Raw genomic sequence first — 13,674 nt, forward strand, 5'->3', positions numbered from 1 at the left:
ATTAGAATGGGTTTTAGTTAGTGGTAATAACAAGCACCTGTTTTTTAAGTGTGAGAAATGTGCAATTCAGAGAAATAAATGGCAAAGAATGTGAACAGTAGAGTCGCACGCCTAAAGGTTAATGACATCATTTGTCTTTTGGGATCACGCTGTGTGAGATGACTTTCTGGCAATTCTGTGGGGGGTGTCTAATCGAAGGCACCAGGTATGCAGGGTAAGTTCTTATAGAGGCTAAAATTGGCAAAACTCCTGCTGATGTAATTTGGGATACAAGTCCTGTGATTTAATCTTGCAGAATAGATGTACACACGTGTGCACCTATTTCACATTTTTGCTGTTGAAAAAAAATAAAAATAAAAGAAGCTAAAAATTCCACTTGTCAAAATACAGGGTTTTAACATTTATGTTGCTACATTTGGACCTCATCTTAATTTGTTAGAAATATAGATGTAACACTACGCATATTTGTAATCAGATTTGTCGGAAGGGTACAGCGGTGTTAGTGTGTTACAGAGAAACTGCAATCAAATCTCCGGAAGTGGGTTGCGGTGGAGGCAAAATATTTCAATATGTGTATTACAAGAATGCACATCTCATTATTTATCATCTAATTAAATAAATGACTGCAATTTATATAGTGAACACCAGCAAAAAACGATTACACACAAAATGTAGTCTATTAGCCATTAGTTTATTTGTTTATAGGGTTGCAAAATTCAGGGAATATTCAAAGTTGGAAACTTCCCATGGGAATTAACAGGAATATATGGGAATTAATGGGAATAAACATTGAATGCAACATGCTAGATCTTGCAGCATGATTATTAGCTATAACAACCTATTTTAATGCAAATTCAGTAGAATGTCAACCCCGCACGGTGCATTCTTCCATCATGTGCACAGATAATTCCCAGCATGCTACACACTACAGCAGGGCTATTGAGGCCACACTAGTGTTTGAGCCCAAGGACTTCATCCAGTCAGGTAAGTTTTGATGATATTACTGGGGTAAACATATTTGATCTATGGTATTTAGGTTTAATAGAGGTGTAATTTCTTGTTACTGTATGACTGTAGACTACTCCAGCAGACTTCCACTCAAGCTAGCTAGCTGTTCCTGTACTTGTTAAATGATTTTGTGGCCAAAATCTCTAGCTAGCTAGGTTTATGTACCACCAAAGTCTCATAATGAACCAAAAATATTTTTCCTTTAGCCGTGATGCTAATTTTCTCTATGTTAAATCCCATGCATGTACTGGGCTATGATAGACTGACCACACCTCCTCTTTTCACCGGAAATGTCCTCTTTTGCGGGGCTGTCCGGGTGGAGTTTCTTAAATGCCTCAAATGTCCGGCATTTTAAGTTAGGGTTGCGTGTATTTTCAATGTACGTTCAAGGTTAAGAAGGGGTTCAAAACAAGACAATTTGTGCACACAGCAGCATTTGTGAGGGAGGGACAGAGACAGACAGAGCGAGAGTTATGATAAACATGCACGCAGGCTCTGATTTAATTTTTTAATATCTATAGCAGGGGTGTCAAAAGTGTGCCCCGGAGGCCATTTGCGCAACACACCTAATGTTTTAAAGGCCCATGGTACATTCTAAAAATACTATTAAAAAAAACAAAAACATAAACAAAAGAGAAATAAAAAAGCTTAAAGGCTAAATGTAATTTAGAAAAAGTTGCAACGTTGTCTAATTAAACAAAGCTGTTTTTTTTCTTTCAAACTGTCATTGCTCAAAACATAATATTGAATCAAAATCAATGTTATTATGAATTATTGACCTATCCAAGTTTCCGACAACTTCACATCAAAATATTTTTGGTGGAAGATTTAGCAAATTTGTTTATTAAATAATCAAAAAATGTATATGTTTTTTCCTTACTGTACCGAAAATGAACCGAACCGCGACCTCTAAACCGAGGTACGTACCGGACCGAAAATTTTGTGTACCGTTACACCCCTACTAAACAGTCTACCTCCATCCCATCTTGCTGATTGTATTGTACTATATGTCCTGGCAAGAAATCTGCGTTCAAAGAACTCCAGCTTATTAGTGATTCCCAGAGCCCAAAAAAAATCTGCGGGCTATAAAGCGTTTTCTATTCGGGCTCCAGTACTCTGGAATGCCCTCCCTGTAACAGAGATGCTACCTCAGTAGAAGCAATTAAGTCCCATCTTAAAACTAATTTGTATACTCTAGCCTTTAAATAGACCCCCCCCTATTAGACCAGTTGATCTGCCGTTTCTTTTCTGCTCTGCCCCTCTCTCTTTCGTGGAGGGGGGGGGTTGTGCGGCACAGATTTGGTGACCACAATGACACGCTTAGCTATCATTGTGGATCAGTTGGGGACGTCTATGCGCTGCTGACCTGTCTCCGCTCAAGATCTCCTGCTGGCCCCACGATGGACATGACTCTCACTATTATTTTAGATCCACTATGGACTGGACTCTCACAATATTATGCTAGATCCACTCGACATCCATTGCACTGGTCGCCCGGGGAGGGTCCCCACATGTGCATTACCCTCCAAGGTTTCTCATTGTTATCCCATTGGGTTGAGTTTTTTCTTGCCCTGATGTGGGATCTGAGCCAAGGATGTCGTTGTGGCTTGTGCAACCCTTTGAGACACTCATGATTTAGAGCCATATAAGTAAACATTTATTGTTTGATCCATCTATCCATTTTCTACCGCTTGTCCCTATCAATTATTAGTAAATACTAAAAAACTATGAATAAATGTACACAGATAAGCCATCCATCAAACAATTTTCTACTGCTTGTCCCTATCAATTATTAGTAAATACTAAAAAAACTATGGATAAATCTAAACAGATAAACACGTAACAGGTAAAACACAGTTCTGTTAAAGACAAAACACAAATAGCAGCAATTTGTTACAAAATTCAGTCAAACTTGCATTACTTGGCGCAATCGGACGGTCTTAACTACGTTAATATTTGGCATAAAGCCAAGCAGCTGTGTGCAAGTCTACGTATCTACATATCCACAGCAGGGGAGCTGGTTAACTTACAGTATGAGAGTAGCGTATGTGAATTTCAAAGAATAGCAATTTGTTGTGAGTGGGCGAGTAAAGCGAGAGAGAGGGGCGTACTGTGCAGTAGAAGGATGACTAATAATAAAAAAACTAACAAAGCAACCTGATTGTCACAAATTGGCAGAATCGTGATTCTGACCGAAAAGTGGAGCTTAGCCGACCCATTGCCGGGTAAAGTGAAGGGTCTTAACCCCGGCAAACATATTGACCCTAAAGGGAACGTTTCCCCTCTGCTCCTCGACTACGGTCTGCATGGGAGCAGAAGAGTTGGAAAGATGCGACAACTAAATTACCTGTCACGCTTTATAACTCCTTGTGCGGATCTGAATGGTTATATTTTTTAAATGTTTACTTAAGTTTGAAGCAAAGATGGTAATACTAATCGCCACATTTGGCGAGACATGTTTTAAAGCAACACTTGTAGCGCAGTGCCTCCCTGTTTAAAGCGTCACCTTTATCGATAGTTTTGAAGCCCAAATACCTCCATATCATGCATCCTGGTTAATTTCCTTTTTTTGCCGTTCTTCCACTCCACTATGTTATTAGGAGTATGCCCTTTGTGTATGCGTTCTGACACACTCAATATCATAGTCACCGCCGCACAGTAGAATTTGGATGAAAGAACGGTATTGGTATTTTTAGTTAGTATAGTATTGCAATTAATTATTATCGCGGTACTTTATTAGTACCGGTATACCGTACAACCACACGATACAGTTATGCGTAGAACACTCTAGAGTTGCCCAAACTCGTTCATCTCAAAACCACAAACGTGAAGAAATACAATGCAACCCAAATTCTAGTAAGAGGGAGTCGTGGCTAGAGACAGACTAAGGAGAAGCCGGAGCTAAAAAGCTATCTTCTATCATTAAAACCTCATGTTTGGGAACACTTGTCATTCCAGGTAACGTACTGTATATACCCAAATTGACAAGGACAAAGGGATTAGATGAAAGTAGTGTGGAATCATTGTTCAGGGTTTAACCGAGCTACAAGCTAGAACTATTGTTGCACTTCAACCAATAAGGAATTTTCATTTATTAAAAAAATATATTAATTCACACATTCCCACTGTGCAAACTGTATGCAGTTTTATGTTTCATTTTCAAATCCATTTAGGCTGTTGACAAAAAGGCTAAGTTTTATTTTGCATTTTGTTGCCTTAATGTACTGGGCAACTATTAATATAGAATGCTTGAAATAAATTGACTAAATCTATGGTTATAATGTATTAACATGTAATGTCTCATACCATTAAGGATATCGCCATCTTGTAGCGGTCTTCGGTCTGGGATTCCATGGCAGATGACTTCATTGACAGACGTGCAACAGGATTTGGGGAAGTTGTAGTAGTTTAGAGGAGAAGGGTAGCAGTGCCTTGCTGTACAAGCCTGAACAGACAAATAGGAAGTTAGCACTGAACATTGGACCAAATTAGGGACCTCACGTGGTTGCTGTGTTCATATTGGGATAGTAGATACGTTTGATAAGTAATATAATAATACAGTTATTTAATCATAATAAATCACATAACTCTCCAGACAACATGCAGTTAACGGTGGGCAAAATGCAGATGACAGAGCAATTCTACAGAATAATTCACTTGTCCGTGATGCATCATTTATTAGTTCTTCTTGTGATGTTAATCTTCTAGAGAAATCTAATAGATTCCATACTTGCTTCAGATAAACTAAAAGTTTGACAGCAGAGGTGACATTATTGATAACTAATAATTTGTTATGTGAAAGACAATTTCCATTTATGTGCATACCAGATGTACTGCGTGGTCAATTTCTTCTGTTGTAACACCTGGTTTCACCATTAGAGCTGCAATGTCAAGGACTTCTCTTGCTAGCTGCAATTGACAATCCCAAAAATAATACATGATATATAAACCAAAACAAGGGCTGTTGGTGCATGTAATACAACAAATTATTTCACGTTACCTTGCATACCACTCTCATGCACTCGATGTCCTCAGGAGAGAGGATCTTAATTTGTGATGTTCCTTTTAGAAACTGTTCAGATTCAGACATCCCTGGGAGAAAAACAATTGCAATAAATGACATTATATAGACAATAGAAACTTTCATGAAGCTGTGGACAATTCTGTCCAGTGACATCGCATATACATACACACAGTGTGATAAATCACTAAAGGTCAGTACACTAGTACCTCGGCTTACAAGTGCCCTCTTACAAGTTACTAGAGATGCGCGGTTTGCGGTCACAACCGCGGAGTTCGCGGATAAACCGCGGGTCGGGCGGATGACATGACGAAAAAATAGATTTTAAATAGATTCGGGCGGGTGGCGGTTGAACCAATTCGGAAATATATATTGTAATAATCCCAGGAATGTAGGTTCATAAAACTTCTTCGTTTTGTCTTGTCTTTATTGCACAAGATGTAATACAACCACACAACAGCTCTCATGTCTCTAACGCTTTTCCCGGGACAACTCGAACTCTCACTTCCTGTAGTCAACGTCACTTCCCTATCTCTCCCGGAAGTCCCGCCCCCCAGCCAAAGTCATTGGCTAACACCCCGTAGCCAGCCGCTACATTATACATGGTTAAATTTTATGTTGAAGAGGTTAATTTAGCCTACTGACGTGTATTTATAAATGGTTGATGTATATAGGCTAGTAGGTAAAGTGTTGTACCTGACAACTCTTGATGGTACAATATATATATCACGTCGCAGACAACGTCACGCTAACATCACGTGACATCTCTGATGAAGGCTGCAGAAGCAAGGTAGCCAGAACTTGTCAGGTACAACACTTTACCTTACTAGCCTATAGGAATCAACCATTTATAAATAGTTAAATGTTACCCACATACAAAAAACGAGCAGCACTCTTTGAAACAGTATGTGGGCATACTTTTATTTTGAAGTGTCCCGTTTGGTCTGTCGACGGATGTAAGGAAGCTACTTCCGGGTCTGGCCAACGAGGTATTTGTCATTTGTTGGTATTTCACTTGGTAAAATGTTTGATCCACATGCTGTGCATGTTATTATTTTTACGTTTGTAACGTGCTTTATTTATTACAGTTTTCACAGTGAATTTGAAGGGAAAGTAAGCCTTCAAATAAATCAGTTGAAGAAAGCCATTGTGTCTGTGCTATTTGGAGGGAGTTACACTTTCTAACCTCACTAATTTATATCATTTATATTAGATATATAACAACGGGCGGGTGGCGGGCGGGTGTGGCTTTGATGAAATGTTGGTTCGGGTGGGTGGCGGGTGGATGACGACTTTTGTGATGCGGTTTCGGATCATATAATTGCCTATCCGCGCATCTTTACTGGTTACAGTATATCAAACTTATATCTGTCAGTAGATGTAATACGGAAGCGCTAAAAACCACAAGATGACTGACGGGGCGAAAACGCAATCAAAGTGGAGGCCCTAAAATAAGTAGGGTGACATTCCCGGGCCGCCAATTGAATAGCCCTGCTCTACAACATGTGATACTGCTGTGGTAAGCGGGCGTGCCTTCCTCCATATGGTGTGGATGCATGGATTTAAATGCATATGGTTCAGAACAGTCATTTTTTTTGTAAACTTTGACAAAATAAATAGTATAAATGGTGTGGTGTCTTACAGCTAAATCTAGTTATCTACTTTTTGAAAAACAGCTAGTTTAACCATACTAGGTATAGAAAATTAAAAATTCATGTTTACGGTTTCATCATTTCTACCCAACTGTATGGTTTGTTCTTAAAATAAAATTCTGATTCGTCTATTTTTTTTAATTCTTGAACATACCTGTTGCTCACCATCGCTCTATGTTATGTCTATTTGTGTGTTTAGAGGTCTTATTAAAGGTTTGTTTATATATTATATGAATATATCTGACAATGGAGTGAGTTAGTACAATATTCAGGGATGGGAATGAATATTTACAAAATCAGCTGAAAATGTTTTAATCCTAAAACATTGCCTTTTGAAATCTATGTTAGTTTAGGATGCATTTCCTGCTATTTTGAGTCAAAATCTAACAATATTCTCCTGACCAAAATGTCACAATTATTAGCAAATATTTTCATAAAAATGTATCATGTGATAAAAATTATGTATAAAAGTTTACACATATATCAAATTCTTGCACACTTTTGGATTCTAGACAAAAATAGGCCTACAAATGGATTAACCAGCATTCTTCTCCGTAAACTCACTTTAATTAGATGCCTTGCCGATTTCGCGTGGTCAAAGAGTGCCACCTTTCCCCGAGATCCATAGTTCACAATGTCCTTGCAATATAAGCACTGAGCACGTCCCGGTTCATCGCACTTTGCAATGAAATGGCTGATCAGTTCGTCTACTTCTACGATATTGTTGTTCATCCTCACCTTCAGTTTGATAGATATATCGAGCCATGCCCAGTTCCACTTGTTTCTCACGCCCTTATCGATATCTTTCGCTAATGGAGCATTCCTATCTTGAATAAGCTTAACCATGTCTGAAACTGTTTTGTCAATAAAGAAACGTGTTAATTGAGAGCTACCCTGTTTTCTTTCCAGATTAGTCGCCGATAAACACAACCAATATAAACAGAATACGAGTTCAGAAACGCTCACAATAACTGAGGATCAGGGACTAGATATTGTCGGCAAATGTCATTGGTTGATGTTGTCAGCTGATAGTAGAGCTAGCCAATCTGGTGCCTTCACACATTGGCATTATATTTTTCGCGGGAATTCTCTGCCTTGTACTGATAACTAGGTCAACGCAGAGACAAAAACCACAAGTACCTAACCCCCTCTATAATTTTCCCCCCAGATTTAAACGATTCACAGAAATGACCCTAGTGGCGCCAAAACCGGCGGAATTCCGCGAATCCGTGGAAAATTCCCATCGCTGAATATTTGCGTGTGAATTTGGGCTGATCCGGACCAAAAAGTCCAGGGCCAAATTTTTGTCCCAGTCCACCTATGGTGTATACAGACTACACTAGATCGTATCAAAGTGTCATTTCTTCAGCGTTGTCTCATACATATAAATATTTGCAGAAATGTGAGGGGTGCGCTCACTTTTGTGAGCTAAAGAAATTATTCATCAAACAGTCCGAACAAACTCAAACACAGTACATTGGACCAAAACGAGCACTCTAAAAAAAACCAACCAAGGATATAACAGTTTATTCCTGAACCCTGTTACATTTATAAGAACCCAGTGAATGATAATACTGATTCAACATGGTTTCATTAACAGAAAATTTGATAATTTATGATAAACCTGTGTCTCACTTTCTCAAAGCAATGGAATCTGCAAATCATTTGATCTATAATTTATAAAGTCAACAAGATGACTGCTGGGTCAACATCAACAGTTGCTTGGCAACAGTGATTTGAGGCAGGTTTTGCCAATCTAACCCTTGTTCAAAGAGCAGCTCCATAAAAGACTGATTAATATATTTTAGAATAATGTTAAGGATCATTTGTGCAATAAAAGTGAATTAATAGTGAAAAATAGATTTTACTTATTTAATAGTTGAAGATCAATTCGACTGTAGGACACATTGGTTTGTAGATGACGTCCACTGTTCCCTGAAAAAGCTTCTCATGAAAATGAAAAGACGTAACCATAGCTACCAGAGTAAAGATCTACAAAGGCAGATGACGAGGCTTCCATGGTAACACATTGAATGACTTGCTGAGAGAAAAATAAGACAGATATGGGTGAAACAATTATCTAACAGGTGAGTGGTGTTGGTCAAATTAACAGCCCAAAGAGTTCAACATAAACATTAATAAAATGACCTGTGATTAGGGCTGGGTTAAATAAACCACAAGTCATAATTTATATATTTTATTTTTATGTAACAAGCAAGGCCGTGTACAATATACCATATATCTACATTTCAATATGGCTAGTAATCATTTAGATCTAGCGCAGATACAAGATAAAATAAAAAGATAACCTATATCGTCCTTGTACAAGCACACACAGTACACCAGTAGTTCAACGTAAACATTAATAAAATGACCTGTGATTAGGGCAGGATGAAATAGACCACAAGTCATATTATATATATATATATATATATATATATATATATATATATATATATATATATATATATATATATATATATATATATATGTCTTGATTGGATTATCCAGAGAATAGTGCTCGATACCGTGGTAGAGCGCAATATGTAGGTGTGGGAAAAAAAGTATTGTGATTTTTCCCACACCTATATATATCTTGTTTTTATGTAAGAAGCAATGTAGTGTACAATATACCATATTTCCACATTTTAATATGGCTAGTACCGTATTTTTCGGACTATAAGTCGCAGTTTTTTTCATAGATTGGCAAGGGGTGCGTCTTATACTCAGGAGCAACTTATGTGTGAAATTATTAACACATTACCGTAAAATATCAAATAATATTATTTAGTTAATTCACGTAAGAGACTGCTTTTTGCAGATGATGTGGTCCTGATGGCTTCATCTGACCGGGATCTCCAGCTCTCGCTGGATCGGTTCGCAGCCGAGTGTGAAGCGACCGGAATGAGAATCAGCACCTCCAAGTCCGAGTCCATGGTTCTCGCCCGAGAAAGGGTGGAATGCCATCTCCGTGTTGGGGAGGAGACCCTGCCCCAAGTGGAGGAGTTCAAATACCTAGGAGTCTTGTTCACGAGTGAGGGAAGAGTGGATCGTGAGATCGACAGGCGGATCGGTGCGGCGTCTTCAGTAATGCGGACGTTGTACCAATCCGTTGTGGTGAAGAAGGAGCTGAGCCGGAAGGCAAAGCTCTCAATTTACCGGTCGATCTACGTTCCCATCCTTACCTATGGTCATGAGCTTTGGGTCATGACCGAAAGGATAAGATCACGGGTACAAGCGGCCGAAATGAGTTTCCTCCGCCGTGTGGCGGGGCTCTCCCTTAGAGATAGGGTGAGAAGCTCTGCCATCCGGGAGGGACTCAAAGTAAAGCCGCTGCTCCTTCACATCGAGAAGAGCCAGATGAGGTGGTTCGGGCATCTGGTCAGGATGCCACCCGAACGCCTCCCTAGGGAGGTGTTTAGGGCACGTCCAACCGGTAGGAGGCCACGGGGAAGACCCAGGACACGTTGGGAAGACTATGTCTCCCGGCTGGCCTGGGAACGCCTCGGGATCCCCCGGGAAGAGCTAGACGAAGTGGCTGGGGAGAGGGAAGTCTGGGTTTCCCTGCTTAGGCTGTTGCCCCCGCGACCCGACCTCGGATAAGCGGAAGATGAGGGATGGATGGATGGATGGACGTAAGAGACTAGACGTATAAGATTTCATGGAATTTAGCGATTAGGAGTGACAGATTGTTTGGTAAACGTATAGCATGTTCTATATTATAGTTTATCAAATGACTCTTACCATAATATGTTACGTTAACATACCAGGCACATTCTCAGCTGGTTATTTATGCGTTATATAACGTACACTTATTCAGCCTGTTTTTTATTCTTTATTTATTTAAAATTGCCTTTCAAATGTCTATTCTTGGTGTTGGGTTTTATCAAATAAATTTCCCCAAAAAATGCGACTTATATATATTTTTTTCCTTCTTTATTATGCATTTCTGGCAGGTGCGACTTATACTCTGAAAAATACGGTAATCATTTAGAACTAGTGCAGATACAAGATGTTGCGGGTTCGCTCAAAAAACTATATAACCATACAACCAATGATGGCTCAGTCGCAGATTTCGAGTTGTGAATCTGTATTGGACCAACTCTAGGTCACCAGTGCACAGTGTCCATAAATATATACAGTGCCAAATATGGGTGAAAATGAAAAGTAAATACAAAAAAAAAAAAGAATAATCTGTCGCTAAACAATCACCAATCACTGTATTTTTCCCCAACTGTCCACAACCAACCTGCTTACTTACTCCCACTGAATCAACAGTCTCCTTTAAATAGTCCAAGCTCCTCCCTCGGGCATACCACTGACAGGGGAAAAGGGTGAAAAAACAAGCTTGTACCCTTAATGTACATATCCAGATAATTGAAAAGTCTATTTCTTAGGTTCCGTCTAGTCAATGTCGACCTTGAATGACATCATGCACCAGTATTCTCCACTTTGCTCTTTCCACCACTATCTCTTAGCTCAGCTAATGTCATTCCTGTAGTTTTTGTAATTCTTTCCATCCACCTTTGCCTTTGTCTTCCCTTTCGATGTTTCTTTTCACATTTTCCAAACACGATGTCTTTAGCTAAGTTGTTGTTTCTTCTCATGATATGGCCAACGTAACCTAGCTGTTGTTTAATGATCTCATCTAATAATGAAATGATTGGTTTATTTTTCTCTAGCACTTCTTTATTTGTGATTCGTTTTGTCCACAGAATTTTTAAGATTCTGCGCCAACACCATAACTCAAAGGCAAGTACTTTTCATGAGTCTTGTTTTTTCAGTGTCCAACTTTCACATCCATAAATTGCTATTAGGATTATTAAAGTCTCTATCATTTTGAGCTTGGTGCTTAGAATAATGTGGTATCTCTTGAGCATATTATTCAGTTTAATCAGTGATGCTCTGGCCATTGTTAATCTATTGATTTCCTTTGAACACCCACCGTCTTCATATATTTCACTGCCTAGAAACAGAATGACTGCACAACTACGTTTTCTTGATCCAACTTGAACTCGATGTCTTCGGTTGTTATTATCTTGTTTTTTTTCCACATTTAAGTATAGGCCCGCCTTAGAACTTTCATTTTTGACTTGAGCTAATAACATTTCTAGATGACTGCAGGAGTCAGCCAGTAAGGTGTTGTCATCTGCGAATCTTAGATTATTGACATTCAAACCCCCTATTTCGACTCAGATTGCCTCACACTCTTCCAGAACTTTCCTGATTATATCTTCTGCATACAGGTTAAATAGAAGGGGTGATAGTATACATCTTTGTCTTGCACTTTTGCCTATCAGGAACCATTCAGTGTCTTTCTACCGCTTCTTGATTTTGATACAGACTTCTCATTAGTAATATTAAATGTTCTGGTATTCCCATATCTCTTAGTGAAAGCCATAGTTTATTGTGATCTTTGCAGTAAAACGCTTTGCTGTAATCTACAAAGCGCAAGAATAAGCTATTTTGGTATTCCCTGGGTGTTTCCGTTAACCATCTTTAGTTGGCTACTTTTTCCCTTGTACCTCTTCCTTTGTGGATGTTCTTGTGGAAGCTCTCTTTCCATGTAATGGACAGTATTTAATGCTAAACATGATCCAATATATGTCTATATATCCATTACAAATCACATGAAACTTAATATTTAGCAACTCCATGAATAAAAAAGTCCACCTTAAGACCACTTGGTCTGGTACACTGGTCATGTGACCTCCGCAAAGTGCGCTAAGGCGCACTTATATGGCGTCAACTTTACGTGCAGCGTCCTTTTGACTGACTCCACATGACGCCATGATGACAGCTTATTGCCCGGTGAGTCTCTCTTGTGTGCGTGCTTGAGTCTCGCATTGTGGTGTACATCTGACTACACGCTACTTAAAACGCTATCTTCAAGTCACAACACTGACGTTGTCTTTGTGACAGAATGCTTGCTCCCACTGTCAGCGTGCAGGTGCGTCCTTGCTTTCCTGGTCAGAGAGAGAGAGAGACACGTGCCGATCCTCAAGTGACGGTGTGATAAGAACGCACCATCACACAAGATTAGATAAAAAGATAATCTCCTTGCACAAGCACACATATTACACCAGATCAACAAAATTTGGCCAAAATTTCTCTCCTCAGAGCAGAACAGGTATAATTAAATGTAAACATTACGGACCTTGTACATCCGACATGAAAAGTTACTTAACACCTTGCACATGTGAAACCTGAGGTGAATCCTTGGAATCAAGTGGACAACCCTCAAGTGTGCTGGTCTTATAGGAATTTATAGTTCTGAGGCAACATCTGCTATGTTTGATCGACCACGCAAGAGGGCAGGATCCCAAAATAATTACTTTATGGAGAGTTTACAATTGTCAAGGAAGTACAAGGTCACCCACAGCTCCGTTTCAACGTTGTTTGCAATGGGGCCATGACAGTGAGAACAAGTAAGAGAAGCTTGCTCAAGACGCTTGTTGGAAACAAGGGTAGACCCGTGGCCTTTGCAGAAGCCGAGAATGTACGCCTGGCCTCTTAAGAAATGGAGCCAGATGCAAAGTCAGCCAGCAAAACCTACCCCCAGACTGTCATATATTGGCCTGTACTCCCACAGAAGGTGATGCCCCACATTATACTCAGGCACAGATCCATTATTAGATCACCCATTATGGAAGGATGCCAAAAATAGAAGAATTTAATGTACATAGCAAAGTGAGTTGCATTTAGCTTTAATTCAACAAGACTGACCTGTGCACTTTCATCCCAGCGTCCATTACCTATCAGAGTTAATGGTTTCACTATCTATTGACAAGTTTTCATTATTCATACTTGGTGTGGCAGTTAAACATATAATGCCTCCTAAATTAATGTAGTAAGTGTCTTTCTTTACTTTGTTAAGTTCTACATGTCTGTCATGCATCATCAGCACCATCATCACGGCTACCATCAAGAAGGCACACAAGAGACTACACTTCCTGACAATACTAAGGAACAACTACCTCTCCCAGGAACTGC

General features: G+C 39.4%; 1 protein-coding gene across 1 annotated transcript in view; it reads right to left on the minus strand.

The window, feature by feature from the left end:
• metap1 (methionyl aminopeptidase 1) overlaps window positions 1-13,674 on the minus strand; it is a 90,867-nt gene that overhangs the window by 46,891 nt on the left and 30,302 nt on the right. Inside the window, exons 5-7 of the mRNA XM_061895050.1 lie at window positions 5,009-5,100; window positions 4,834-4,917; window positions 4,315-4,453 (exon numbers count right to left, since the gene is read on the minus strand). Coding sequence (XP_061751034.1) covers window positions 4,315-4,453; window positions 4,834-4,917; window positions 5,009-5,100 — 315 coding nt within the window. The remainder of the gene's footprint in view (window positions 1-4,314; window positions 4,454-4,833; window positions 4,918-5,008; window positions 5,101-13,674) is intronic.

The sequence above is a fragment of the Nerophis ophidion genome, linkage group LG03, assembly GCF_033978795.1.
Source record: "Nerophis ophidion isolate RoL-2023_Sa linkage group LG03, RoL_Noph_v1.0, whole genome shotgun sequence".
In the NCBI taxonomy this organism is placed as follows: Eukaryota; Metazoa; Chordata; class Actinopteri; order Syngnathiformes; family Syngnathidae; genus Nerophis; species Nerophis ophidion.